Consider the following 26,666-nt stretch of genomic DNA (forward strand, 5'->3'; position numbering starts at 1 on the left):
AGGAAATTATCGCAATTCCATTTTAGCATTGTATAAAGTAGTTCTTAAGAATTTCAATCATAAAAATATTTATAATTAAAATTAGTTTTATGATCAAATTATGAAATTAAAGTATTAATAAATTTTGCGACTCTTAAATGGCGAGATCTGGAAAATTTACTCATCGGGATACAAATTAAAAGGATGTGGGAAACTGATATACATATATTTGTAATATCCTATAAAAAAACTGCTGAATTTCTTCATCTAGTTAATTTAATTAATTAGAGGAGTAGAAATCGCCTGCTTGCATTGCGGAAGGAAATAGTTGTCTATTCATTCCCGAATGAGGCAGCAGTTTTTTTTTTTTTTAATCCATTAGAAATTCAAGCAGCCACTATAGCTTCGATGAAGTGCAGCATATTCAAAGTATTTCGAATTTGGTCTTATAGAAAGGTAAATGTATATTAGTTGAAAGAATTTTAATAATATAATTAAATTACTAATAAAATGCTTTAGTAATATGTCCGCATAGGAATTAAATTATTTAGTACCGTTCTTAAATAAACTCCTTAATAGCTTAAAACAGTATGATTAATCAAACTATTTCCAAACATTTATAGTTCTGAATTTCGAGCAATACATTATAACAGCATATCACGTCCACTGTTAGATCATCTCATGCCTCATACTGTGTGTACATGCGCAGTTAATCAGTAACTCTTCATTAATGCCATATGTAAAGAAATAATTGCTTCTTCTCTCCCTTTGTTATGTTTTTACTTTTCTAGTGGTACTATACTACAAATAAAGAGCACAAACACCAATCAGTTGTTTTTAAAGAAACATTTATTTTTCAAGAACCAGTTTCCTTGGTTATTTTGATGACTAAGAGTAGCTAGTGCAGAGGAGATACAGGAAGAAAGCGATAATTATGTAAAGCAACAGAACGTAAAATTCATGCTATAATTATTATGATTGTCATTAATTTTTAAAGGAGATGTTGCTTAATTGAACATTTTCTTTTGAAGTCAAAGTGCTCCAAGCAGATACAAATAAACACTGATAAAGATCTGAAACGCGAGCAGATAGAGGTGGTCACTGTCTCTGTACAAAGGATATATGTACAAACATAGGTGACACAGGAAACTGTAATCACATAAATCTGTACAGAACTATGAACAATACACTATTTACATCGGGTCTGGACACCGTCGTCGGGTATCGTTTTGTCAGATATTGCGTTAGGCTAGTGGGAGACCTCGAGGTTCAACAACCTGTAAGATCGCTATACATAACATATATGACTCTTATATACACAAGGCTGGACGATAAAGTTAATATATTAAGGATGCACAGGTGGTCCTAACCTCTGTCCATAGATTCCGTAAGGAGAGTAATACACGCCAAGTCCAGGATGAGGCAATGGAGGAAGAGGAGCTCCTTGAAGTGTTGCCAAGGATGGTTTGTACGGATGATACCTGCTAGCAGCAGACAGAGAACTAACTGGACTGAGGCTTGTTGGGTAGCTTCGTCTGAGTCCAGGGGCTGTTAATGAAGGTGCTGAACTGTAGTGAAGATGACACGCCGAGCCTAGCCCGACAGCAGATGACAGACTCAAGCTAGGTGATATTAGTTGTAAAGAGGAGTCGTTGGCAGACAGATTAGTGTGTGTCCGAAGATGTTGCAGCAGTTCTTCAGATGTGGTGAACCGCTTGCCACAATAGGTATCGCCCACCATCCAGCTGCAGACATTAGGCCTGGCGAGCATTGACTGAGAGTACAGTTGGGAGTTCAGTCCCGATACGGCTGCATTTGCAGCAGCAGCCGCTGCAACGGCAGCCGCGGGCGAAGTAGACCCAGCAAGGTTGGGAACTAAAGGATTGAGTCCTGAAAGCGGAGCAGTGAGTCTTTCGTGAGTACATTGGGTGCAGCCACTGGGACAGGATGACAGCTGGGCACTCTGCATGCTTAATTGACAGTTAGTACAATAAGGATCGCGACAAACGGGCACCAGGGTCGTGCCACCATTGGCCGTTTTGACTCGTGCATATCCAACGTAGGGAGAGATTGCTGAACCAAGGGGATAACTTCCGGGCTTTAGGGCTCCGTTCTGTGCGGCGATACTCGGGGGGAAGGCGTGAACACTGGAGGCAGCGTCGACAGGAATATGACCAGCTACGGGGTTACATCCGGAACAGTTGGCCAATGGGTTAAGTCCATTGAGTCCAGCTTTATAAGCCCCTAAGCCTAAATGAGACAAGCTGGCGAGGCTATCTTTAACTGTAGTAGGATCAGCCCGACCAAGATCGAGTCCAAGAGAGGCGGAAGCACCATAACCCAATCCACTAAGCGTGCTCTGACTTCCGCAACTCCCATTAGATGTGGAAACACTTGAGGTCGCCGGGGTGGCCAAAAGCGATGAGCCTCCCGACTCGGATTTTGCCGCGGTACTTCCACTGTCCGATGCAGTCGGGGATGCCTTGCCGCATGATCCCGTGCTTCCTCCGACCGGTGAACTACGACTCATGGCTGGAGAACTTCCTTTCGAAGGCGGTGTCTTTTTGTCGTTATCAACGCACAGCTCTTCTTTCTTCACAGACTCGTAAGGTTTGAAGGCGGGTTTCTCGTCGCTTGACCTTTCTTTTTCCTTGTTCTTCTCGCTGTCTTTCGACTTTTCAAGAGGCGGAATTATTGGTTTGTTGTTCGGGTTGTCAGCTCCGATATTACTGCATGTCTGGGCTAACAGAGCAAGAGGACTTTTCTTAGCATCCAACTGAAAGAAAGACAATAAAGTTGAGTGCATTGTAATGGAAGGCCAGGCGTAATATGACACCTTAGAAAAGATTTTCTATTAATATCGATATCAGTGCGCTAAATAAAAGCAAAATTAACTAATAAAAATAACCGGGACTTTGGTATCAATCGTTGAGTGACATCAGTCCCAGCAATGTCCTAATCAGTACTTGGTTTTCCCCTTATTTAACAGACATTTCTTGTAGTGTTGTACGCTCGGTTATCAATGTATTCATATATTCTACTGGTATTTAAAAAAAAATAACAAATAAAAAACCATCTGTCGTAAATACTATATCGAGATATACAATAGAACGGTGTGATATCTTAAGTATTCAAAAATGGTTTATTAGCGCAAGTTTGAGATATGATTATATCTTGTGTATGAGAACATCCTTAACAGGTAGAATTAAAAAAAATAAAAAAATTAATGTTTCAAAAATAAACGCAGTCTCATTTTAAAAATAAGGAGAAAGTATATGACAAAATTGTTATATTGTGTAATAATGCGCATTTCTAACCACAGAAATGTGGTAATTTTTTTTTCTGTGAAGGTCGGTTCACAGATTACTGTATGAGTGTGCTATTAACACAAAAATATTATCAGTGTGTTTTGATGTACAGCATTTCGATAGAAGTGCTATACATCAAACTGTCATATTTCGTCTTGTATCTTATTAACATACTCCACAACATTTTCTTAAATAAATTTTTATTTTTCGTCCAGCAGAAAAGTCTGTCCAAAAGGGAACAGATGACTTTCACGGTAATCACTATACGTGATATTTGTTATATATAGACATGTATAACAAATGTCATTAAATGAATGTTATCGCAAGAAAAATACACCAGTGTAATGGACATTAAAGCGATTTAAAAATTTCCTTATATCAGTTAAGTCCGTGAGTTGTAATATAAATTCGATATTAAATATATAAGTGCTTTCAAATACGTGTCTAGTAAAAGCTATCGCATTATCAGTCTTCTACATACTATCGAATAAAAGTATTCAATTATAACGGTATTGCATATTTTTACTTTTCTCTTGATATCCAAGCAACCAGTACAAAACCGGCTACTTAATTACTGCCAAGCATGTGTAAGAGTATAACAATTTCGTTGTTTTCAAGCCAACAATCCAAATGCATACGTCACGGTATGTTATAGTAGCAACTGATTTTTAAGTCTATTTTTGACTGCGGAGAACAGCATGATAGGACAAACTATGGTGCCTTAGGAATGAGTAGTTTTTTTATTTGTTTGTTTTGTATTGCTCTTTATTGTTTTAAAAGTGGCATAGAGATAAGACACGGTAATGAATGCATTAGAAATAGCAAACTCATTCTTCACAATGCAATATGCAATTAAGTAAACCATTAATAAGCTAATTTAGTATTCAAATTGCGGCTCGATATCACAATGCGTATAATTTACTGACACAGCACAATGAATCTGCTGAATATTAAGGAAATAAAAAGGGAACAGACGTTTGCAATAAGTGAAACCTAAATGTTTCACTTACTGCAAACGTCATGTGAAACATCTGCGACACTTGACATGAGCAGTGAGATTTAAGACATCGAATTCTGAAATGTCAAGAAACACACGAATAATGAACAGGACTTAATTGTATATATGTTTGATGAGTAGGATGAAGTTATCAATAAACTCAATTGAGTTTAATAATAACGTTGTGTATGAAGAAAGACATGCGGTATAAAGTTTATATTCTATATACCAAGCAACATCATACAAGAGACAACAGATCCAATATTTAAGGAAAAAGTAAAAAATCATAAGCCTACTTGAGGTTTAACTTATCTGATTAAAACAAAAAAGATGAATTAAATTTGATCAAAATATTCTATAATTTACGCACATTTACCCAAATCACTTCAGTTTTTGCATGAAAATAATAATAATAATAATAAAACTAGAGTGCTTCCGTTAGAAAGACAGAAGAAGCCTAAAATACAGATGCCGCAAGAAAGTTTTTTAACACTAAACTAGGGAAATCTTACCTATGAAAAATAAATATAAAATTTATTAAACCAAAGCAGCTTTCATAGCTGCTTTGGTTTAATAAGTTTCATATTTCAAACAAGAAATAAAAATTGTCTTATTTTCTATCTGAAACTTACTCAACATCGCTTCTTTCAACATATATCACATTTCTAAGGCCATAAACTCGCATTTATAAGACCTATTTAATATGAAACGATTTCTACAGATAAGGATGCCCGTGTTAAGCCTAGATAGCCGTCTTTCCGATTTCGAACCACCTCATATTGCCTTAAATGAAACATAACACCCTCTGTCTAGACTGAATGATTGAATGTTTACAACCAGTCATAGAATGATCACATTAATCATGGCGAGGTTTACAATCCATCACTCACTCCAAGATTCCATGGCTCGAACTTGATAGCGCTATCTCACTCATTGCCTGTTAAACATCGACCGTGTCAAAGGATTTGTGGGAACCAAAATGACCGCTGACGATCGATACAGAAAGGTCATCCATTACATTACAATTCTGGAAGACCACGAATTATCTGAAATTCTACAGTAAAACAAGACAATTCAGGAATTGTTTGATGCTCCAACATTCTAGCTACGGTAGAGACAAATCATTCAGCCTCTTATATACTTAGAACGAAAACTAGAATCATTTAAAGGACCCCATCCGTCAGTTTTTGCATACTAAGGGGTATTTTCACGTATAGCACACAAAAAATTGCAGAGAAAAGAGCTTCTAAATTCATCCGATCCCGATAAGCCACAAGAATGCTTAATTTCGCCATCATAGGAGTGAATCCTATAATTCCAGGAACGCATCAGTTTTTAAGATTTCTGGGATCTGCGTAGACCCCGATTACTAAAATGAATATACATATACTCGTATCAGAAAATCTGATATCTGCAGATAGCTAGGTTCGGGAGGCAACCACATCTGCCTGCCAAGAGTTTCTTTCTTCATTTCAACACGACATCTTCAAGCTCCATATTCTCAGTTTTCAAGAAAACATTGAAATATATGTTTCCACCCATCAAGTTTCAGCAGGGTTTTATGAATCAACATTAGCGAACAGTGATTAATTGTTAATGTTAATAAATGATAATTTATTAACATTAACTTAATTTAATTTATTAACAAGATTAACTTTCGAATGCATAGGTTTTGTATATTCTCTAAAAACAAATTCATATTAGATCGGCAAATCTCACTCACTCGTCCCTTTTCTGATGTAAGAATTTTACACTATCTTCATTGGATTTCCGTGATATTCCACAGTGCAAATATGAAACTGATCTCACTTTCACCATTAGACATTATGAACAAACAAAAATTGCATTTACTCTATGATTTTTGTGGTCCGGTGTGGTGCTTGTGAGTGGTCAGAAGTGATTCGAAAACAGTTTGGTTCTGAGAGAATTCTATTACCTAGTCCTTAGTCTCACCCATGAAAAGATGCACATAATAGTGTTGGCATCAATTATCTAAGGTTTAGATTTAATTTGAAGCTCGCATTTAACTTTTCAGAAGTGAGTTTTCTAGTTCTAACTCATAGTTCTCGAGAGGTAAAAAAAAAAATAATAAATAAATATAAATAAAAAAGTAAAGCACTTTTTTCTCAGTTCTGAGTCAGTCAGTCATGATCGAGGCTTACCTCAGGAATTACTCTGATTTTCTTTCCTATTTCATAAAATAAGAATCGCAAGTGAATGCATTGTAAGTTTCGGACATAAGGTTGACAGGCGGGTTTATCAGAAATCAACTTCAGAAATATTCCACTTTTTTTTTGGTCGGGGAATGTTGCTCAAACATATATATGATTTTACGTGTACTTAAAGTAAATGTTTCCTCTTGACTATGCTCATAAAAATAATAACAAAAAAAAAATCTATCTTGGGGAATCCGATCCATTTCTTGGAGTTCCAACCTACACAGTGAAATCTTTTAAGCATTTGAACTGATTTCAACGCTTATATGCAATGCTTCTGAAATTCAACCTGCACAGAACAACAAACTGCCGCTGTACACCATGGTTGGTATCTAAGGGAACGACTATGTCGACGTAACTGGTGTAGAAGTACTATGCAGTCCAGTGACGGAAGTGTCATCCTGCAATGCAGGGAATACGGAGTTTAGGCGAAACCAGTTGCAATTAAAGTTTGATGGAAGGTAAACTAATAGTCCAGTATTTCTACATGAACAATACGCAATAGTTCGTGCATAGTTTCTTCAATCACAAAAAATCAGTCAATTTCCATCTTATTTTTGGACTTGAGAAAACCTTTCATTTGAAAAGAAAGGCAATTTAGGCTGCCTAAGTGCATTTTTTGAACATATCCATAACGGTTATATGATCATATGTCATTGTGGGGAGGAGTTTTATCGTGGAAGGGAGAAGTCTATTAACTGAGTGAGTCCTCTTTGCTAGTCGACTACACGTTGCTCCCTAATTAATTGAAATTGTGCATTTCTATCCGTTAGAAGGTCAAATTATCTCCCAAATTAAACCAGAATGCAACAATAAACTTTTAATATGTAAAGAACTCTTAAATACCTACTAAATTACTTGACTGTGCGCATAATTGGAAATTTGTTATTTATAAAATGTAAGAATACTATTGCAAGAAAAAGTGTCTTGATAACGAACAGAAAAAAAAAAAAAAAATTCCTTAAAAAAAAAAAAAAAAAAAAAACTGAAGAAATCAAATCAATTGATATCCTGAGACACATCAAGAATTGATACTTAACAGTATCAATTCTTGATGTGTCTCGGGATATCAATCATAGTTAAAAATGTTCAACTTAATTCGAGATTCTTCCTGCAATGAGGAATTCATATTTTTAGGAACATAATTAATGTAAACATATTAACCAGGTTAACTATTTTAGAGAGTGGTGTTTAAAGTCTACAATAAGAAAGCATTTTTTATATACTTAGATTAATGAATTTAATTAGGATTGTGAATATTGAAATTTTTTTTTTTTTGTAATATAATATAGGCAGATCTATAGCACGTAGGTTCATAGCAGTTAACAGATCAAAAAGAAGAAAAATTTTAATTAGCCTGTAGTACGTGTTAAACTGAAATTATATTGTCATAAAGCAAAATTTGCCAATTACGTTATGCGCAAACATTTAGCTATATATGAGAATCGTAATCACATGCTTTATTAAATATACCTTAACAGAAGCCAGTAATCACGTGCTTATATAAAAACTAGTTATACATATGTCAACAGTTTTAATACAAATTTATTAATATAATAGTTTCAAAATAATACAGCTATGCTATCACGCTAATCAACTGAAGTACTCGAACTGAATAGTTACATGGAAAGTAAGCTAGATCAACAACGCAATACTTCAGTCATTTACTTATGAATTTATCGGAATTACCTTTATTTCCAGAGAAAGAGAGCTTCGATGTTAATTCATATGATTCACTTTACCATCAAGAGAATGTTAACTTGCAGTTTTAACAGCGTGCAACGGCAATACGTTCTTCTCAGAAAGTGTTGTTATAGAGGGCAGCACATGCAAACCGTAAATATTACCAGATGGCAGCACAATACGAGTGCGAAGCAAATGCCACGCAGATTCCACTGGCTAATTTTAGCAGATTACGAAATATAATTTTATCTCTACAGCATACGTTATACACTCGAAAATTAATCAACTGTTTCAGAATAAAGAAAGAAATGCAAAAATATTAATTTATTAACAAAGATACAGAACTGAAATTTTGCGAAACTACATGACAAGACTATTCTGCTACAAGCCGCTTACAAATCCCAGCCAAGATATGTGTATAACGTGTGTGAAGCCATTTCTCTCTACTAACATTATGGAAAGAATGTTGCTGATGGATTATCTATCAAGCATTAAATTATAATTATTAGTATCACATTAATTCAACATATTACAAAAGAATAAGTGAACAAAATGACGACTTACTGTTGTGGGCAACGGAGATAGATATTCGGGTCTGAGATATTGACTACTTGACGTCAGCATGTTCATATTACACTTGCAGATTGTTGATTTCTATCGACAGTCAATCAGCTGTCTTTAGCAATGGCAAAGAGATCTCGTATTAATCCTTTCTTAAAGATTTCACGCTGTATCCAGCGTTGTCATACACGCGGAATGATTCCGCTGCACGGCACAGTCCAACATAAGAGACAGCACACCACTCCGACTACATCAGCGTCTGAACACAAACTGCGCTGCAGATTTCAGTGGCGAGCAAGTCTCGTACACACGGAACTCCAACCGGCGCATGACGACAGCCAACCACAAAATACTACTGGCGTTTCAGCTGTTCTCCATTGGCTCTCGCAGTTCGGTGACGTAAAGACTATTAATTTTGGCGGGGTGGCATTCTCGCAGTACCGCTACGTTAGCCAATGAGAGACGGTGAGGACTAATGACTTGGCAAGCCGCCAGCCGTCATGGTTTACAACGCTATCCATCATGAGGTTGTCAGAAGTGCCAATCACAGTTGATTTATGTCAGCTTTTGTTGTCAGAGCCCGCAGAGCTGCACGGATGAAAAATACTCCAAATTGAGAACGGGAGGGGAAACACACAGCTCGTCACGCTACTTCCTACATTCGCAACAAGCGCCACCATAAAACCCGAAAGTTTAAAAGTGTTTCTTTTTGCAGAGTGCTCGCGAAAACGACGGCAGTGCATGCGTGCAACAATACTCGAAATGCTCACACAGTTAGAAAAATAAAGTGCATTGAGGGGAAAAAAGGGTAAAGGCTTTCTTTAATTTTGAAAGACGTCATCTGGAAGTGAAAAGTCGAATGTTGTAAAAGATATAAAAATGTACTTGACATTTTGAGCTATTTAATTTACTGTTAGCACCCCTCTGTTGCGCACTCACGAAACAACTATATACAAAAATGTCCAACCATTTGTATATCAATAGATCACACTTACACAACAATAACTTTTTAACTCGTGACAAGCGACAGTTAATAGAGAAATAACACTAAGGCGTTCGTGATGTTTAGCTTTAAATACACAGAGAATAAACTTCAACCAACCGAAAGCAAGTTTAAGTTGGAATTTGTAGGCAATCTGCTTTAAATTTGTATAAAAAATTTCCGCAATATTGTGTTTATATTGGAATGTATACAGAACTGAACAGAATTCTTTCCTTCTTGTTTTTTTCTTTTTTTTTTCATTCGAATTTTGAGAGTGAATAAAACTCAAATAATATGGAAGTAACAATTTTTATAATTTTTCACTTTCATGCAAAAGAGTGAAATGCTAACCACATTAAATATGATCGCCTAACAGAAGCTAACGTAACTTTAAAAAAATTAAGAAAAAAAATCATATATGTTAAGCAGGAATGCTTGTGTTCCTGACTTGGATCTTTAATGACATTATGATTAGCAAATTTAAACAAAGAAGCCAATTAAAATGATTTCTAATTTGATAACCAAAGATTCCGTAAAGATTAATATTTTCCCACAAGAAAGAAAGGGGGGGGATAATTCGGAAATTGCCAAGTTTCCTGTTTCCGTCGTTTTTTTTTTTTTTTTTTTTTGTGGAGGGACTTTAAGCTGTGAAAGCCTTTCGTCACAGAAGTCGGCTCACTATAAAGGACATTTGTTTAGCACGTGCCTAATTTAGCTAAACACCATGACCTCATTAGCGAGCGAGTTCACTATAAGAGCAGTTGCGGACTCACTTTTCGTAATTAGATTATTCATGATTAACACCACCCCAGTAGAAACTTCGCTATACGAATGGAACATTACACTAGGGGAATATTTATATCTCGCAGGGAGGAAATACGGTTATAATATGTAGGCGCAATACTTTATAAGTCATGATATACAACATTCCGGCGTAACTTCATCTTCAACATATATAATGTACCCGACTGTTCATTACACAGTGCCAGACACATTACTTATGGCATTCACGTCCTATTATAGAAACGTCATGTCTATCTGCAGAACACGTTCCTTCATTTTTCGACATTTAGAAAACTCTAATGAGAAACTTCCTGTATACGTTAATGAAGGGGTTCTCAACCTTTTTATTTCTTAGGGCGTCTAAAGTCAACATCAGCGATCAAGCAGCAGTTCTCTCACTGTCTGTCTATGCGTCTACTTCTTGACTGTGAGCTGCGAATTAAAAAATAAAAAATAAATAAACACGACCGGAATGCTAAAGAATGCCATATTTCAGGATCATAATAGATAAAATAATTATTAGTGTAGAAGAATATAAAATTAAAAAATATATTATGAAATTAAGAATATTAATCAGTTATCTTTCGCAAAGGCAAAAATTTGAGAAAGGGCACAAGTCAATGCTAAAACTGCCGCGTATATATTGTGCTTGTCCGATTACGCTGCATTTTTGCGCACGATGATGTGACAGATTTATGACATGTGTTGAACAAACCTTCAATGCCTTATCATTCTACTGGTATTTTTCAACCAATCGGAATTTGGTAAGTGTACAAGATTTCAATTAGAGTGACGAGAACATTAAAGAAAAAAAAATCAAGTGTATATTCGATGGTTTAGTGGTCGTGGACTTTCAGCCAACATGTGTAAAGTATTATAAGAGGTTACAGCCGAATACACAGAAAGAGGGATAGAGAAAAATGGTGTTTAGGATTATCTTGAAGCCATGAAACATTACCATCTGACGTTTACGTTGCGTGTTCTCCAGCTAGTTTACTTTATTTACGAGTAGCCTTTACGCCTTTGCATAATTCACTAGCTAATTCACTTTAGTCGAAGGACTTTTATAGAATTCCTCGCGTCCCGGAATGAATTGGATTGCAGAGTTTTTTTATTTATTTAATTTATTTTTTATGTCGTTTCTCTAACAAAAAAAGGAAATTCTCTTTAATGTTAATGGAACATAAATGTTCGAAGTTTGGGATAATACAATATAATGGCTAATTAATAAACCAACAGTTTAATAAGTAAATTGTTGATTTATTAAGAAATAAGAAATAAAGATGTTTTATTATTTCAGCATGGGTTCATTAAAACGGTTCACTGCGTATAGAAAAACGCTCCTGTGATTTAAATGACTAGTGTTTTTCCTATTTCTTTTAATGATCGTCCAACAAAAACGGTGTGGAAAAAAATTAATATTAGATTTTAAATAGTTGCGAGCTGTAATTTTAAGGAAAAAAAAAAAAAACAGAAGAGGGAAAGATTATCCCAGAGAGTAAAAGTAGAACGTTTATTAATGGCCCGTAAATAGACAGCGGCTAATTACTTGAATACTTTCTTTTAGATAATGATAACTGAAAGTCAAATTGGCAACGATTCTGAACTTCTCTAAGAAAATTTGTGATAAGAACATCTCATCACAAACTCACTATTTGAATGTTCTCTAATAGAAAAATGGTAGATTAGTTTCTGTGACAAGAATCAAAATTATCCCTTTGTTCCCTTTTGAGCAAAAGAAGATTTATAAGTTCAACAGAATTTAGGGAAACAGTCCCGCAAAGAATACACTGGTTCTGAATTTCAGAAGCAGTGTATTCTATGATACACAAGATTTGAATTACGCTTATAGTAATCTAGAGAAAATTTTCACTTTAGACTATATACAAACACACATTACGTCGGCTCTTCCCGAATGCGTGATGTATCTCAGTGCATTTCGCTACTCAATATAAACAGACAGTTCAAACTTCATTGATGATTATGGTTGGATAGGAGAAAATAATTCGGTAATATATCCGCGATAATAATAATAATAATAAAAGTTATATAAATTAAGTGGATATTAAATCTAGCATTATTTCAAAGCTGAATGCAGAAACTATGAAGGTTTCGTACGAAATTTGACCAACGGTATTTACGAGTTGCCCTAGCGCGGACCTTATAGAAAACATGATCGCGTGCCCAAGCGTCCATATATTCGCCTTCTATTGTTCCATTTTTATAAAGTTTCACTGGCCTGACAGATGTTTCGAACTGGTTGGTTCTCCTCAGAGACCAGGCAGAAATCTTAAGAGAGCAAAAACTCTAGTTCAATACTAAGGAACTCGAAGTGTCGGAGAGGTGTATTTTTCGTAAGCGAACTCTGGATCAGTGCGTAAAATATTTACTAAAATAAAGAGCCAAAAGGCTTCATTTAATATATAATGCTGGACTTAATATCCACTTAATTTATATAATTTCGCATCGTCGAAATGGAACCTTTTTGGCTCTTTATTGGATTGTAACTGTACACAAAATTAAATGTGAAAAAGTTCTTCCCCCCCCCCATCCTTAGGAAATTCTTGTTTAGGTTACAGATTCATTTGGCTGCCATTCAAAATTAACCAGACTAACGATTTTTCTTCGTTTTTCCTGACAGAAAAGGAAGAAAATACTATATACTGAAGCCTGACCGCTAACTAAGAGCTCCCTCGACTGCTATGCAAACGTATATTTAGTTCTTAGTTTTGCTAGAAATAGTGTTAAATCACCTAAAATGTAAGACTGTAATATTCATTGCTTATAATATAGCCTCATATTTATTATTTATATTCAGACAATATTTAATTATTCATTAATTTCTAATAATTTGTATAACTTTTATTTCTAACTCAGAAATGAATACATATTATCATAAAGATACACGGTTCTCTACGTTGCAAAATAACGTAGAATGCACATCGGGTGTTTAAGTTGCAAATCTTAAGGTTTTAAAGTTATTTTCATAAAATTTGTCTCATTTAACTGCAAGGATCTAATGAATTTAACATTTATCTAACGACATAAAATCTTGATACTGCAGTACCGTATTTCAATGTTGCTGTCCATCTTGTCGCTGTTGGGCTATATAAAATGAGATGTACTTCCATGTTAAACGGCAGCGTACGGGGGAAAAGGTTGCCCCCCCCCCCCAAGTAAGACCAGTAAGTACCTTCATTAACTCTAGAAGGGAATGGTATTACGAGTATTGGCGTTTGAAATTATCATTCATGACTGCTGCATTAAAAAGGTGCCAAACTTACCAGGAAACAAACGACAATGTCTGCTACATCCAACCCGAAACATCTGCAGTCTTGATTGAGACTGATTTCTGGATGGCATTTTATTACAGGAAATGAAAAGGGGTTCCAAAGGAGGTACTCGTTCTCTCCTCGTTCCAAACGGTTCTGCCCGACTTCGCCACATGAAAGGTACACGGTATGCGTTCTCTGATGATGGCAAAAATAATTTTGACAAATTTTGTAGCTTTAGGAATGCCAATAGGAATAATATTCCATATTAAGTTACTGTAATTTGTGATGCTCTTGCTTCTTGACAATGCCTCGCTACACACATATTTTGTTTTTTCAACATTGCTTAGATTACTAAGCGTATAGGAGTCCATCATCCCCATGATAGTCCCTCCCCGAACTATTGCCATCTGGACGAATGAAGATGACCCTACTGGTCAGTATTTGACAAGCGATGAAGAGATGAGAATGAATAGTGAAAAACGTCTTCGTGAACTGCAAGTTAGTTCTGTAGGTATTACAAAAACGTTAGCAAAGAACTTTTTGATTCAACCTCAAATATGACTCAAGATTAAATTTAGGGGTTAAACCTCTCTGCTTAGAAAGAAATCTTAAATGCATGAAAAAAAAAAAAAAAACTAAACCAGTAATCTCCAAAATGTTATAATAATATATTTATTACTGAGATCCTAGATGTATTAGTTGTTTTGGTTTTTATTTATTTATTCATGTGGGGTACCCCCGTTCCTCGATCGCCCTTTAGGAGTGGTTGAGCCCTCCCAATGAGGGATTAAGTGTGTATTTTTTGACTGTAGCCTGTGTGTTCACGGGTGCGGTTTGCCTGCTTGCGGGATGAAAACCCCCAGATAAACTGGGGTAAAACTCTGCTGTCCACGCCCAAGACTCGCTAACTTGGCTATGGCTGAGAAAGATCTTTAAGCTCCTCACGTCGTCTATAGGAATCGAACTTAGGACACTCCTTCCCCAGGCATATGGTTGCTAAGTGCCAAGCCACTAGGCTAATCGCGCGGGCAGTTGTTTTGGTAAATTTAAATAATCTAATTAAAGACTTTCGGAGCCTCCGTAATTCAGTTGGTATCGACATGTCCTTTGCTTGACAAGACCAGGTTCAATCCCATCTATGAGGTGAGGAACTTTTTATCAGATTTTTCCATTCAAAAGTTAAGTCTGTCGGTGTCATACGGTGTTTTCTCTCTTCAGGAAATTGGGACTTTTCGTCTCTCAAACAAGCAAACAGGCCCCGTCTACAGGCATAAATAGTTGCCCTCAGCGGATGCAGAAAGGGGGAATAACGTACCAGCTACATTAATTCGCCGTGACCCCTAATTAGGGGTCTCACCCATCCTAAGGGAACGCATGGATTAAAGAAGAAGAAGAACGGCTTTTTAAGTTTTCTGGTCATTTCTTGTGAATTTATATTTGTATTTTGTATTTATTATTCATTTCTGTGAACAGAATATCGTGTGGATATCCTTTTGTGTATGTCATAATCTCGATCTAATTGCCTCATTTTTAGGACGGGAATTCAACAATTATTCTTCCCTGATAGTTATCTTCAAATGAAATGTTTTTCCGTTAACCGACCCACATACAAAACATACATTAGGCGTTTACATACATCCACTACAAAATGTGGAGTATGAGAATCTTTTGTAATTGTAAATTCTGCAGGTTCAAAATTTTCAAGGGTAATAAAATTATGGAAGGTCTATTCCAAAAAAAAGTCCTTACAAAATTGGACATATTATGTTATCTCTGTTTGCACTTATTGGTTTGAAAATATATTTCGGGTTGGGGGGGGGGGGCGTTCTTTTAAAAATGTCCTCCAAGAATTTTTTTTTTTTCTACTGTAAATGTTATCCTATACAGGAATTCGTTAGCTATTGTGTATTTAGCATAATAACATTTTACAAAGGATTTATAGGCATTTATGACGAAACTATAAAAGGCTAAATTTGAATATTTCCTTTTAGCTATAGTTGGTCTTGAACAACGACGAGGAGACTCCGAAAAATATCTGGAAACCCTGATCATTAGAATCGAATTATTAGAATCTCTTTACAACATAAGATTGTGCTATCCCCTAAGAAACAAACTACAAATATTCTCCATCACTGATCACTGGAATTTTTGTTCACTTTTACTCCCTCTGAAACATATGATTCACACATTAAAAACGTAACATATTAATGCAAATAGTATGAGCCTTCATAGTCGATGATACCCACTGGTTGGAAAAACCTAGGTGAGAATCCAGTTTAGAACGGGAAGAATCTTTCCAAGGTAAGATGAGTTAGTCGAAGTCACATGGAAGTAGTACAGTTTTTTTTTTCCAAAAAACAGGCAAACCGGACATAGAACAAAAATATATATGAGTAAATTAGTATAATGAGATTGTGACTCATTGATATACCAATGACTAGCTCGCTCATACCTCTATCCGACAAAATGTATAAAAAAAGTCAAGCATTTAAAAAAAAAACTGTTTTGCTGTTCATGATAAATTTTTAAGTATTTTATCATAAACGCCTGATGGTTTTTTTTCCCGTTAAAGCTCTTAAGGTATAACACCCAAATTAATTATCAATTAAAAAAAATGATGGTAACAAAAATTACTTTAAAGATTGCAGATAGATTACATTTATTAATTCCACACAGGAACACTCATAGGGCAATGTTTTTCATTTTATATTATTACTTACCTTATAGAATCTATGGCCCATGCACGTCACTTCTATATCTTTTCTTGACAGACTTTATTGCCACGTACTGCTATAAATCGACATTAGTACGAAACCACCTCGTGTTATCCAACAGACCCCTACCTTCCATGGGTCTAACATCGTGATGTCACGAGACGCTGTTTCTGCAGCGGGACCACTCGAAGGGAGGGCTGATTTTTGTCAGGGAAAAATGTTACCGGCAGTGACAGTAATAGGCCCCCAGGAAGAGGCCGGTGTACATCAAAGGCTGCTGACAAGGCAGGCCTCAGTTATCAATCACTGAACTAGAAATATGGTCGTTCACAAACAGATTGGGCCCGACATGGTAAAACTGTTGATGTCTCAATAGTGACAGAAAGGACAATGGTGCGGCACATCAAAGTGACAGCCCCTCACTCCTTATCACCCACCATAAACATTCCTGGCCCACGTGCAGTGATGTCGAGTGGGCCTGATAGCTTAGGTCGCCACTGGAGATGGGAGTGTTGAGTACCCGACCGGCGTCCGGTTGTCCTAAAATGAGGCCCAGCACTTGTCGGTAACCAGGAAACTTTAGACTAATGGTAGACGTAGAAGGGAAACTAATGATAAGTAAGTTCGTGTGGTGTGGTCTCTTACTGATACGCAGATAGCAGCTAGTAATTAGGCAACCAGTATATTTCTGGAAGTCTGCAATGATGATCTCTATGGTTCAAATAATCAGAACTTCAAGGAATGAAATTAGAGGGGGGAGGAAGTCCTCTTCCATAAATTACAAAACATGCCGGCTATGCACATTTGTTTATTTATATTAAAAGGGAATATATATTGACTTCGCCACAATAAACTATAGCTTTAAAATATAATAAGATTAAGGAAATGGATTTTTCTAACTTTTTTCTAATTCGTTTTGACTGTTACAGATGTTAAGTTACTGACTGTTACTGCGATTATTAGTTCGTCAGTGCAGCGGAATTAAAAATTGAAGACTGTTTTTTCTTTAAAGAGAAAAATTTTATTCTCATCACAATTGCATCGTCTGTATCAGATTTAACAAAAATGAAATTTTTTTATCATTACAAAGTTCACTTGTTTCATATCGTTTCCTTCACTCTGTTTAGAGTGTTTCCGCGAAATGAGAGTATGATTTCATTAAACTTTCCTCCCAAGCATAGCTAAGTTATACGTTCTCCATACTGATCTAGACTCAGTTTTTCCCCTAGAAATTCCAGTTTTGCCAGTTATACAAATAAAAATATATAAATCCGAAACTGGTAATGATAAATAATATAACGCTAAAATATATCACATAAGAGAGAAATATTGCTGAAAAAAAAAAGAAAGGCAATTACCGAAGAGAAGAAATAGTAAAAATTAAGAATTATGCGAATCTCTCTCTCACACACACACTCTTACATGTAGCATATATTTTTAAAGCATAAATAAAATTCTTGGGCTATTTATAATTCTCTTCTTAATATAAAACTGCTATGTATATGCTGGAAGACCAGATTAAGTGCGCTTTGCTAAAAAAATAAAGAGAATTTGCACCAGGATATGTGCAGTGGATCTTGCAGAAGTTCGCCAAAGAAAAATTCTTAGAATTATTTTCGGAAGTTAATAAATTAGCATTGATTTAAGTGCAAATAAGTTGTGTACATGACGATCTTTGATCGTTGTATGTGTGTGTGTGTGTGTGGGTGGGTGGGTGGGAGATGAATTTCATCGCTTGGTAGCATGAGACCGCTGTCGAGCCTTATTGATGCCTCGGAGTGACTTTAAAAAGTTCAACGTTTGGTCACTAGGCAGGGTTTCAGAATTGTAACCAGTGGTATTCATGTACTATCGGTTTAGAATCTGTTAAGAATGTGAATTAAAAAAAAAAATCATATAATATCCTGCAAGAGCGGGATCTCGAGATGAGAGTCCGAAGGATGCTACTGATGGTAAATGAAAAATTTGATCAAAAATGTGAAACTAAGTTTAAGTTATAGTTCAACATTTTCCGAGCAGACTATTTCTGCGCATTTATAATGAGTTCTCATTGATTCTTTATGAGAATCTTTTAAGAATACCTCCGGAAACACTTAATCTTCACTAATGCATTTTTCTGTTTTTCAGAATTACTTGGCCTATCACTTAGATGTATATATTTGATATATATCCTACTTATACTCAATGACTATCTTGGTAGATCCCAGCTGCTCAAATATATGTTTTGCAAATAAAAATTTCCTAACAGTAATCAGGTGATATTTTGAAAGACTGGGTATACAGTACATGGGAATCTCTTATATGGTTTATGGTTACAACACGTGGATTTGTGTTTAAAATTTCCATGTAAACGTACTTTTGTTTTTCTCCATTCGATAATTACAGATAAAAATATGTACATTCACTATACTTGAAATCATAAGATAAATCAGTATCTGAATATGACTTTACAACACCGATTGTTAAACATCTGTTGTAATATGATTTAGACAGGAATAAACGTCTTACTGCATTAAAAATAAAAAATGTGATAAGCAGATATACTATGAAAATAAATTACTAAATTGGATATTGGATGGAAGTTAAGATAAATAATTGTTTACTTTTTTCTTCGGTTAAGTGACTGTTATGCGCTCTCTCTCTCTCTCTCTCTCTCTGTCACTCACGTACATGCACAAAATCCAGAAGTATATTTTTTCCTTCACATTACCGTTTTACCGCTAGAGGGCGAGATGAAAACATATTCCATCGATAGAAAATGCATACTTTGTCGAATATCTAGTTATTTATAATAGTATTTCCACCAGAAGAAAATGGAAAAAAGCCCATCCCGAAAAAAAAACAAAAAAAAAAAACAAGTGTGCAATTTACAATTTCATGTTTGAGTAACAACGAGTCTTTTTCCCTTCCTTTCTAATTACATGCCTATGGCCTTTAAAACTGCAAAGTTTAATTATTTTGGATGTCATTTGCGACGAGCAAATACATCGTCTGGGCAACAACAAATTCTTATTCCTTCACAATTTCTTAGCATTCAGATTGTTCCCTTATATGCAGTGGTGCAGTTTCTTCACAAATGAATTCACCGAGGGAAAAACTTCATTTAGATTTAAATCAGTTCATATTCTGTATCACCTTCTTCTGATTGGCAATACGCTCTGACATCATAATTTCCTACACCTGCAATAATATTAACGGTTTCTCCCAAATTTCATCTTATAACCCTATTCGACTTTGCTATATATTTTTCTTTATTAATGTTTTAAGTTTCACGATGCTCTCTCGGAAATCTCATTGTTATTTACTGCACGCGCCACGTGCGATGATCGCATTTAATTTATTTCCATCAAGGCTTCCTAGTTCATTTTCGTTCTTCCCAGTTCCCACTTGTAACCAATGGCGCCCAATCAGCGCCCGTTCCTTATCATCCACTTGTTCCTTTTTTCTGATTTCTAATAGAGTTAGGTATGCTATGAGACTGTGGAGAGCTGAAACAAATGAAAGGGAAATAACAATCAAATAAAAAAGACCTCAGACTAGCAGTAAGAATTAAAAAAGTTGAGGTGAGGGAGAAAATGAACAAAGAGATAATCTAAAAATGTATACAAAAAAAAAAAAAGCATAAAATGCTAAAAATATAAAATATGCACGTTTGTAATTATTACTGCTAAAAACCAGCGCTTGAATTATTTACCTCTATCAAAAAGTTTAATGTATTTAGTGATGTACTGCTACATTGATCAAATACTAAGATAATTGATAATAAGCATGATGAACATCAGAAAGATGCATTATTGAGAAATAAATTATCCCACTGAAATAAATACTACAGCATGAAAACTGGCGCTAAATTTTATTATTATATAATTTCAAAGTACAAAATAAATACATGAATCCCTAACACATTTTGTTCCCAAAAGGGAGCATTTTTAACAGGCCATTTCGCCCTTATCCTTACCTGATAACTGACCCAAGGCTATCAGTGGTTTCAACTTCATAATAAAATCAATTATTGGTTATTGTTGAAGGATGCATAATGTTCCTGTGAAAAAAATTCTTTTTATAGCTGAACGGAGTATGCCCATTTGTCAGTATTTCGAGATTTTATGTAAAAAATTTAGAAATTAATGTAATTAATTATATTGATTTCTATGTTTAAATATATTCTTAACTGGCATGAGTATCTTGAATCGCATTCTACCTGGGACTGTTGTCCATTATGCGAACCTTAATACAACAAGTGTGCTATGACAGCGACAATGAAGTATGCCGTAATTGGTAGAAAAGTAACCGCCTACCCTCATTTTCTGCATATTCTTAGGCTGGAATGGCAGCAAAAATGGAGAATTCCAATTCAGATGAAATTGAAACCAGCAAAGCGCGTCAAGCTTGCCTGGTTCTCAAATTCTGATGCAGCCTTTAGGTGACCCCTCCTCCCTCGTTACAGCTGCTGTTTGCAACGCCTGCACACCTTCTACTACATGATTCATTTCACCATCATTGAAGAGCAAAAGCAAACTGACCTCATAGCAACAGTGACTCTCCGCAAAGTCCTACATTGAATACTAAGGACAGTATTCTTATCTAAGCCAAATACTTCACACTTAGTGCTTCTATATTCTGTTTAGAGAGAGAGAGAGAAACATTAGGGTTATTAAAAAAAATCTTCAGCATTTGAACGTGCTTCGGTTGTCCATGTATTCAAGAGTGTCCCCATGTCTTTTCAACTTTTAGCACTTCACTGTAACTATTTCCAATTCATTCCCCCTTCTCCCCTCCCAGAAAAAGGGGTGACAAATACATGCAATCACAACCTATTGTTCCCATCTCATTTTCGAAAAAGATGGAATTTTATTTTTATGTGACTCTCACTCACGAAGGGTTGTAAGCATATAAGATTTTAGGTGAGCGGCATAACAATTTTTTATTAATGTTTTTAATAATTTTTCTTATTTTTTCCAAGGTCCACATGCATCTAGAGACAAACAATAAACTTTTTCCAGCCACGTTAGTGAGCAGGGCGGTGGTCTCACTTGGAGATGAAATTCATCTCTCACCTAAAGACAATCCAACCGTCCATGCCGAAGAAAATAATACGCTATAGCCACTTCGCCAACAAGAATTGAGTAGCACTGTTCACACCAAATCTTGCCAATGTATACTAAGACTGCACTGACCACCAAGAAAACATGAACAAGAGGCAAAACGTAATGACACTAGCAATTAAAAATAAACTTTAAAGCTATAACTCTTGAATAAGGGATATAAAAGTTTTAGTTTCGGCTTGTAAAGTTATAAAAGCAGAGGATATTATAAATCCTTCATTATTTTATAAACCAAACCAGTTAAAATGAAACTTAAAAACAACCTTCTGACAAGTGATTGCGATGGTATTAAATAGAGGGTTCTTGCCACTTTTAAAGTTTCACTGTAGTCTTTGATGATACCCGACTGGTCGAAACAGCTGTCAGGTCAGTGAAACATTAATCAAAAGCACTAATAAAAGACGAATATATACCAATATCTGGGTAGAGTCATGCTTTTTAAGTAGTGCAAGCCAAGATAAATCCGATTATTGTGCTCTCTATCAGTTTTGAGACTAAACTGCTTTTCAGTTTATTTGGTTATAAAAGCATGTACGATTTATGCTATCCTCTACTTTCAGGACACCAAGGCTAATAAATAGCATCTTAAATGGTAAAATTATTAATACTATTTCTGCATATGTAAGTGCATGTTCTCTGCTCGTTATCTTGTTAACGTGAAGAGGAAACCAGAGTTTCCCCTTAGGAAAAACCCTGCCAACTAGCTTGCATTCTGTTGAAAATACCTCATGATTACCTAATCTTATGGAGGCTCGTTAACATATAAACATCGCATCACAGTAGGAAGAAAAACTGCGTGTAATATTGAGAATCATCCCATATTGCATCTATGATTAGTGATTTAGAAAGATGAGTTTATATAAAAACGAAGTTTTTGCTGTGTAATTAAAGTAGTGTTTTTGAGAGTTACGTTTTACCGAATTTGTTTATACTGTATAAATGGAAGTTTGTGTCCTAGTTATGGCGAGAACAAATGTCTTTAAGAGGAAGGGGCATTTCGATTAATATGTGGTCTTTAATTATTCTAATATTGTCTAGTCAGCATGAATCATCTCTCAATAATATCAACTGAAATTAACTTTAATAAAGGATTCATACATAGGACCACGTCGAAAAGTTGCCAAAAGTTGTTCCACAAGCTGTGCTTTTAATCTTAAATATTCTGAATGATGAAGAATGCAATGAGTTCTTCATAAAACCACCGCCACCAAACTAACTGTAAGATTTATTTAATGAATTTATTTAATAAGTTTCAGGTTTAGAGAAATATCAGTTTTCCACGTTTGATGTCTAAATTTCGAATCCTACAGGTTTCTGAATTTGGTTTAAAAATATAAACATATATTCCGAATGTAATTCACATTTTTATATGGATTAAAATAAAAACAACCAGCAGTAGTACAACTCAAACAACTAGAAAAGGAAATTCCTGATTGGGGTAGTTATTCAAGCATTATGATAATACTGCTTTCCTTCCTCTTGTTTTGCAATATTTTCTTATCCTTAAGTCTTTAAAGTAAGTTTATAAATTTTCGTCACAGTTGCCAAAGTTACGAAATCCGAAGAGAATTTAGAAAATTCATGAAATAAAAGTCAAACGGCATAATCACTAATTTCCTATATTATTACTAATTTAATTATATTATTTAATTGCCTTCCTCCACAACTAAAATTATTATTAGAAGTTTTATTATCGGATGAATTACCCGCTAGTGCAATCCTATTGTTACACTGACTAAACTTACATTTCTCGAAGAGGAGTAAATACTTCGTTTACATTAAAAGATAAAATGATCATTCCTCTTCGGTTTCATAATCTGACTCGTACTGACTGTAATTAGCATGTGATATTTTGTTTCCCGCGAATTCATTTCAGCAATATCACTGGATTTCAGAATAACACGGCACAGCCTCATGGAAGTTTATATCCATAGCTAGGACTATATCACCATCATCATAACGCTAATTACGAATATTGACCATATTGGTTGTTCCGATCTCATTAGCCATCTAATATCCTTTTTTGAGGTCTACACGGCCTTCTCTTTCCAATTGTATTCTATTTTATTATTTATTTAGGATATCGGTGTTGGCCATTCGGTTTACATGTTGCATCCATTTTTGTTTATAATTGTTTAGTTTTTCTTCTATTGCTTTTGTTTTAGCTCTTTTAAAATATATTTGTTCCCTTTGTTCCTTATTTGGTCTAATAATGTATATTTTGCAGTTCTTCTCAAGAATCCGGTTTCAGTTATTTTTATTCTTTGTTTATCTTGTTTATTTATTGCCCAAATTTCACTGCCATATAATAATGTGGGCACTGCTAAAGTATTGTATGTTCGCAATCGTGCTTCTTTTTGTAATATATTTGGATTGAGTGGTCTATTCATCAGGCCTATAATCTGTAAAGATTTTGAAGTTTTTAATTTTATCTCTTTTTTTCCTTCATATGATATTTCACATCCAAGATAATTGAAAGTATTTATATGTTCTATTATTTTATTATTAATAACTATTTTACTTCTAACTGGAGTTTGACCATAAAATGCCATCATTTTAGTTTTATCTATGGAAATTTTCATTCCAAACTGTTCTACTATAACGTTTAAATTATATATTGCTCTTTGTAAATTGTCTTCCTTATCTGATATTATTACCTGATCATCTGCAAATAATAGAGTATTTATTTTGTTATTCCGGCAAATTTCTATGCCTTGATTGTTTAAGGTGTTCCGTTGTATTAATATTTCATTAAAATAAATATTGGAGACTGTTAGAGACAGAGGACATCCCTGTCTTGCTCCTTGGTTTATAGATTGTTTTTCGGACATTTTTTCATTTATTTTTATTTTTATTTCATTATCTTTGTATATATTCAATATTGCATGTAGTAAAATATTAGGTATATTTATTCTTTGTAATATATCAAACAGTATATATCTTTTTACTTTGTCAAATGCTTTATCATAATCTATAAACAAAAGATGAGCTTCCAAATTAAATTCTCTTCTTTTTTCTATAAGTAGTTTTAAACAAAAAGCTGCATCCATTGTAGAGCGTCCTTTTCTAAATCCATTTTGACATTCTAATAATATTTTTTCACTGTATATTTATAGTTTTTCATTAAGTATTCTATTATATATTTTGTAGCATGTATTCAATAAACTAATACCTCTGTAGTTACCAGGTTTTGTTTTATCCCTTTTTTAAATATAGATATTACTATACTTGAATTCCATTCTATTGGTATTTGTCCATTTGTATATATTTCATTTAAGAATTTTAATATCTGATGACATTTTTTTCCAGTAAATTTATACAGTTCGGAGTTTATCCCATCTTCTCCTACTGATTTGCTTTTTTTTTTTTTATTTTATTTTACTTAGGTTGTTCTTTAATTCTTTCATTGTTATTATATCATTTAAAGCGTTTTGTAAGTTATTGGTGTATTTATTTATTATTATTATTATTTTATTTATTTATTTTATTTATTTTTTTGATGTTAGTATTACCTGGGAGTACATTATATATTGTAAACATGAAACTGGTAAATTTAGTGTTTGAATCCTTAGTACTAAAAAGTCACTCATTTCAAAATAAAGCCAAAAAAAAATTTTTTTTAATGCAAAAAACAAAAAATTATGAAAGTGTTGCTTACCTTTTAGAGAACTGACTGATGCACGAGGTTCATGAGGTTAATTAAGACTTCAAGAGACTTACCAGATGAATAATCAGAAACAAATAGGTGTCCTGTAAAGCAGGATTATTTATTAAAAACGAAGATGTTAGCTGTTCCTAATCATGATTCAAATGAAAAGGCTCGCAATCAGCTCTTTTAAACACAATAAATAAATAAAACTCCCTCAATGAAAATATGATTTATGCATGCGACGCACACAAATCACCCTTTTAGGAGTGAATATTTCGGATCAAGTAGTACCGCAAGCTATAAAAGTCATCCTTATCCCTAGCAAGCAGATATGATTCACGGACTGATTTCTTGCGCTGTTTAATTCTAGCACAACCCGGACCTGAAACTGCACCTGAGTATGAACTAGAGTTTAAAAAGCATGACTGGAAGTGCCATTTCGATAGATTGTTTCTGTGAATGTAGTACAAAAACGTCAGATAGCCGAGTGAAGTTCCGGAACAGTTGTCTTCCCACGTATAGATTTTGATGTTAACCTAGTTTTCCTCCTGTCGAGCTACTTATTAATGATGAATAACTGGAATTTATTGAAACGTATTTCTCAACAGTTCAGATGGCCTAGACAGTGTGGTGTGATAGATAGTTTGCTTCTATAAAGCTTCTCTCACTAAACAAAATCCCACGTTCGATAACATTGCCCTGATCAGGACCAGCAAGCCACTGAACAAGAAAACAGTAATAGTTTCTTCCGACGTTCAAAATATTGGATTGTTACAGTTGGCAAACAAGAGTTGTGGCGGTCGGTTGGCGTCTGTGGTCGGTACCAGGCTGCCCAACGCGGCAGAATGATAAATGGTCAGCGCCACGTGGAACTAGCTCGTGCAGGCCTGAGTGCAGGGGTCTATAGATGGTGTACGTGTGTGCGTGTGTGCGTGTGTGAGATCCAGCCAGTTGGCGTGTGCTACTGCGGCACGCAAAGTGCCGATCTAGAAAGGAAGGCACGGTTAGGGCGTTCGCCTGCTGGTACGGCCTCATTGAGAGTTGGCTGCCAAGTCGTTCTGCTGCCCTCATCGCACCATTCACGGCAATAAATCTTGGAACCGAAGGCTCAGACGCACCTGACTCTGGCCCTTTTTTTTTTCTTTTTTTTTTTTTTTTTTTTTTTTTTTGAAAGAGAGAGAGAAGCCGCGGAAACTGTGACGGTACGCTGCGCATCACATGTTTTACACACACTCTGTAAACGGGGTCGTAAAGTCGGTGCGAAGTGGCGTCAGAAAACTTCAAGCGGCCGACACTCTCGAGAAAAGCGTTAGCGTACCCTGAGAGACAAACTTTTTTTTTATTATTTTATTTTATTTTTTTTTTTTTTAGACAGCCACGCAGATTGGCCTGTCAGATAGATTTGCACCGCGAA

General features: G+C 35.0%; 1 protein-coding gene across 2 annotated transcripts; it reads right to left on the bottom strand.

Annotated features, from left to right (window-relative positions):
- Window positions 1–806: 806 nt before the first annotated feature.
- LOC150104291 (zinc finger protein Noc-like) lies at window positions 807–17,000 on the bottom strand. 2 transcript variants are annotated; one of them, XM_090396279.1, is made up of 2 exons: window positions 16,505–17,000; window positions 807–2,755 (listed from the first exon to the last, which is right to left on the bottom strand). In XM_090396279.1, the coding sequence occupies exons 1-2, from the start codon at window positions 16,523–16,525 to the stop codon at window positions 1,325–1,327; spliced, it is 1,452 nt and encodes a 483-aa protein (XP_090252405.1). In that variant the 5' UTR covers window positions 16,526–17,000; the 3' UTR covers window positions 807–1,324. The 2 variants fall into 2 exon arrangements, with proteins under 2 accessions (XP_090252405.1, XP_090252403.1); XM_090396277.1 differs by lacking the exon at window positions 16,505–17,000 and adding an exon at window positions 8,748–9,178.
- Window positions 17,001–26,666: the final 9,666 nt, after the last annotated feature.

This window comes from Typopeltis vanoorti, chromosome 8, assembly GCF_054136105.1.
Source record: "Typopeltis vanoorti isolate ZY-2024b chromosome 8, IOZ_Tvanoo_1.0, whole genome shotgun sequence".
NCBI classification, from domain to species: domain Eukaryota; kingdom Metazoa; phylum Arthropoda; class Arachnida; order Uropygi; family Thelyphonidae; genus Typopeltis; species Typopeltis vanoorti.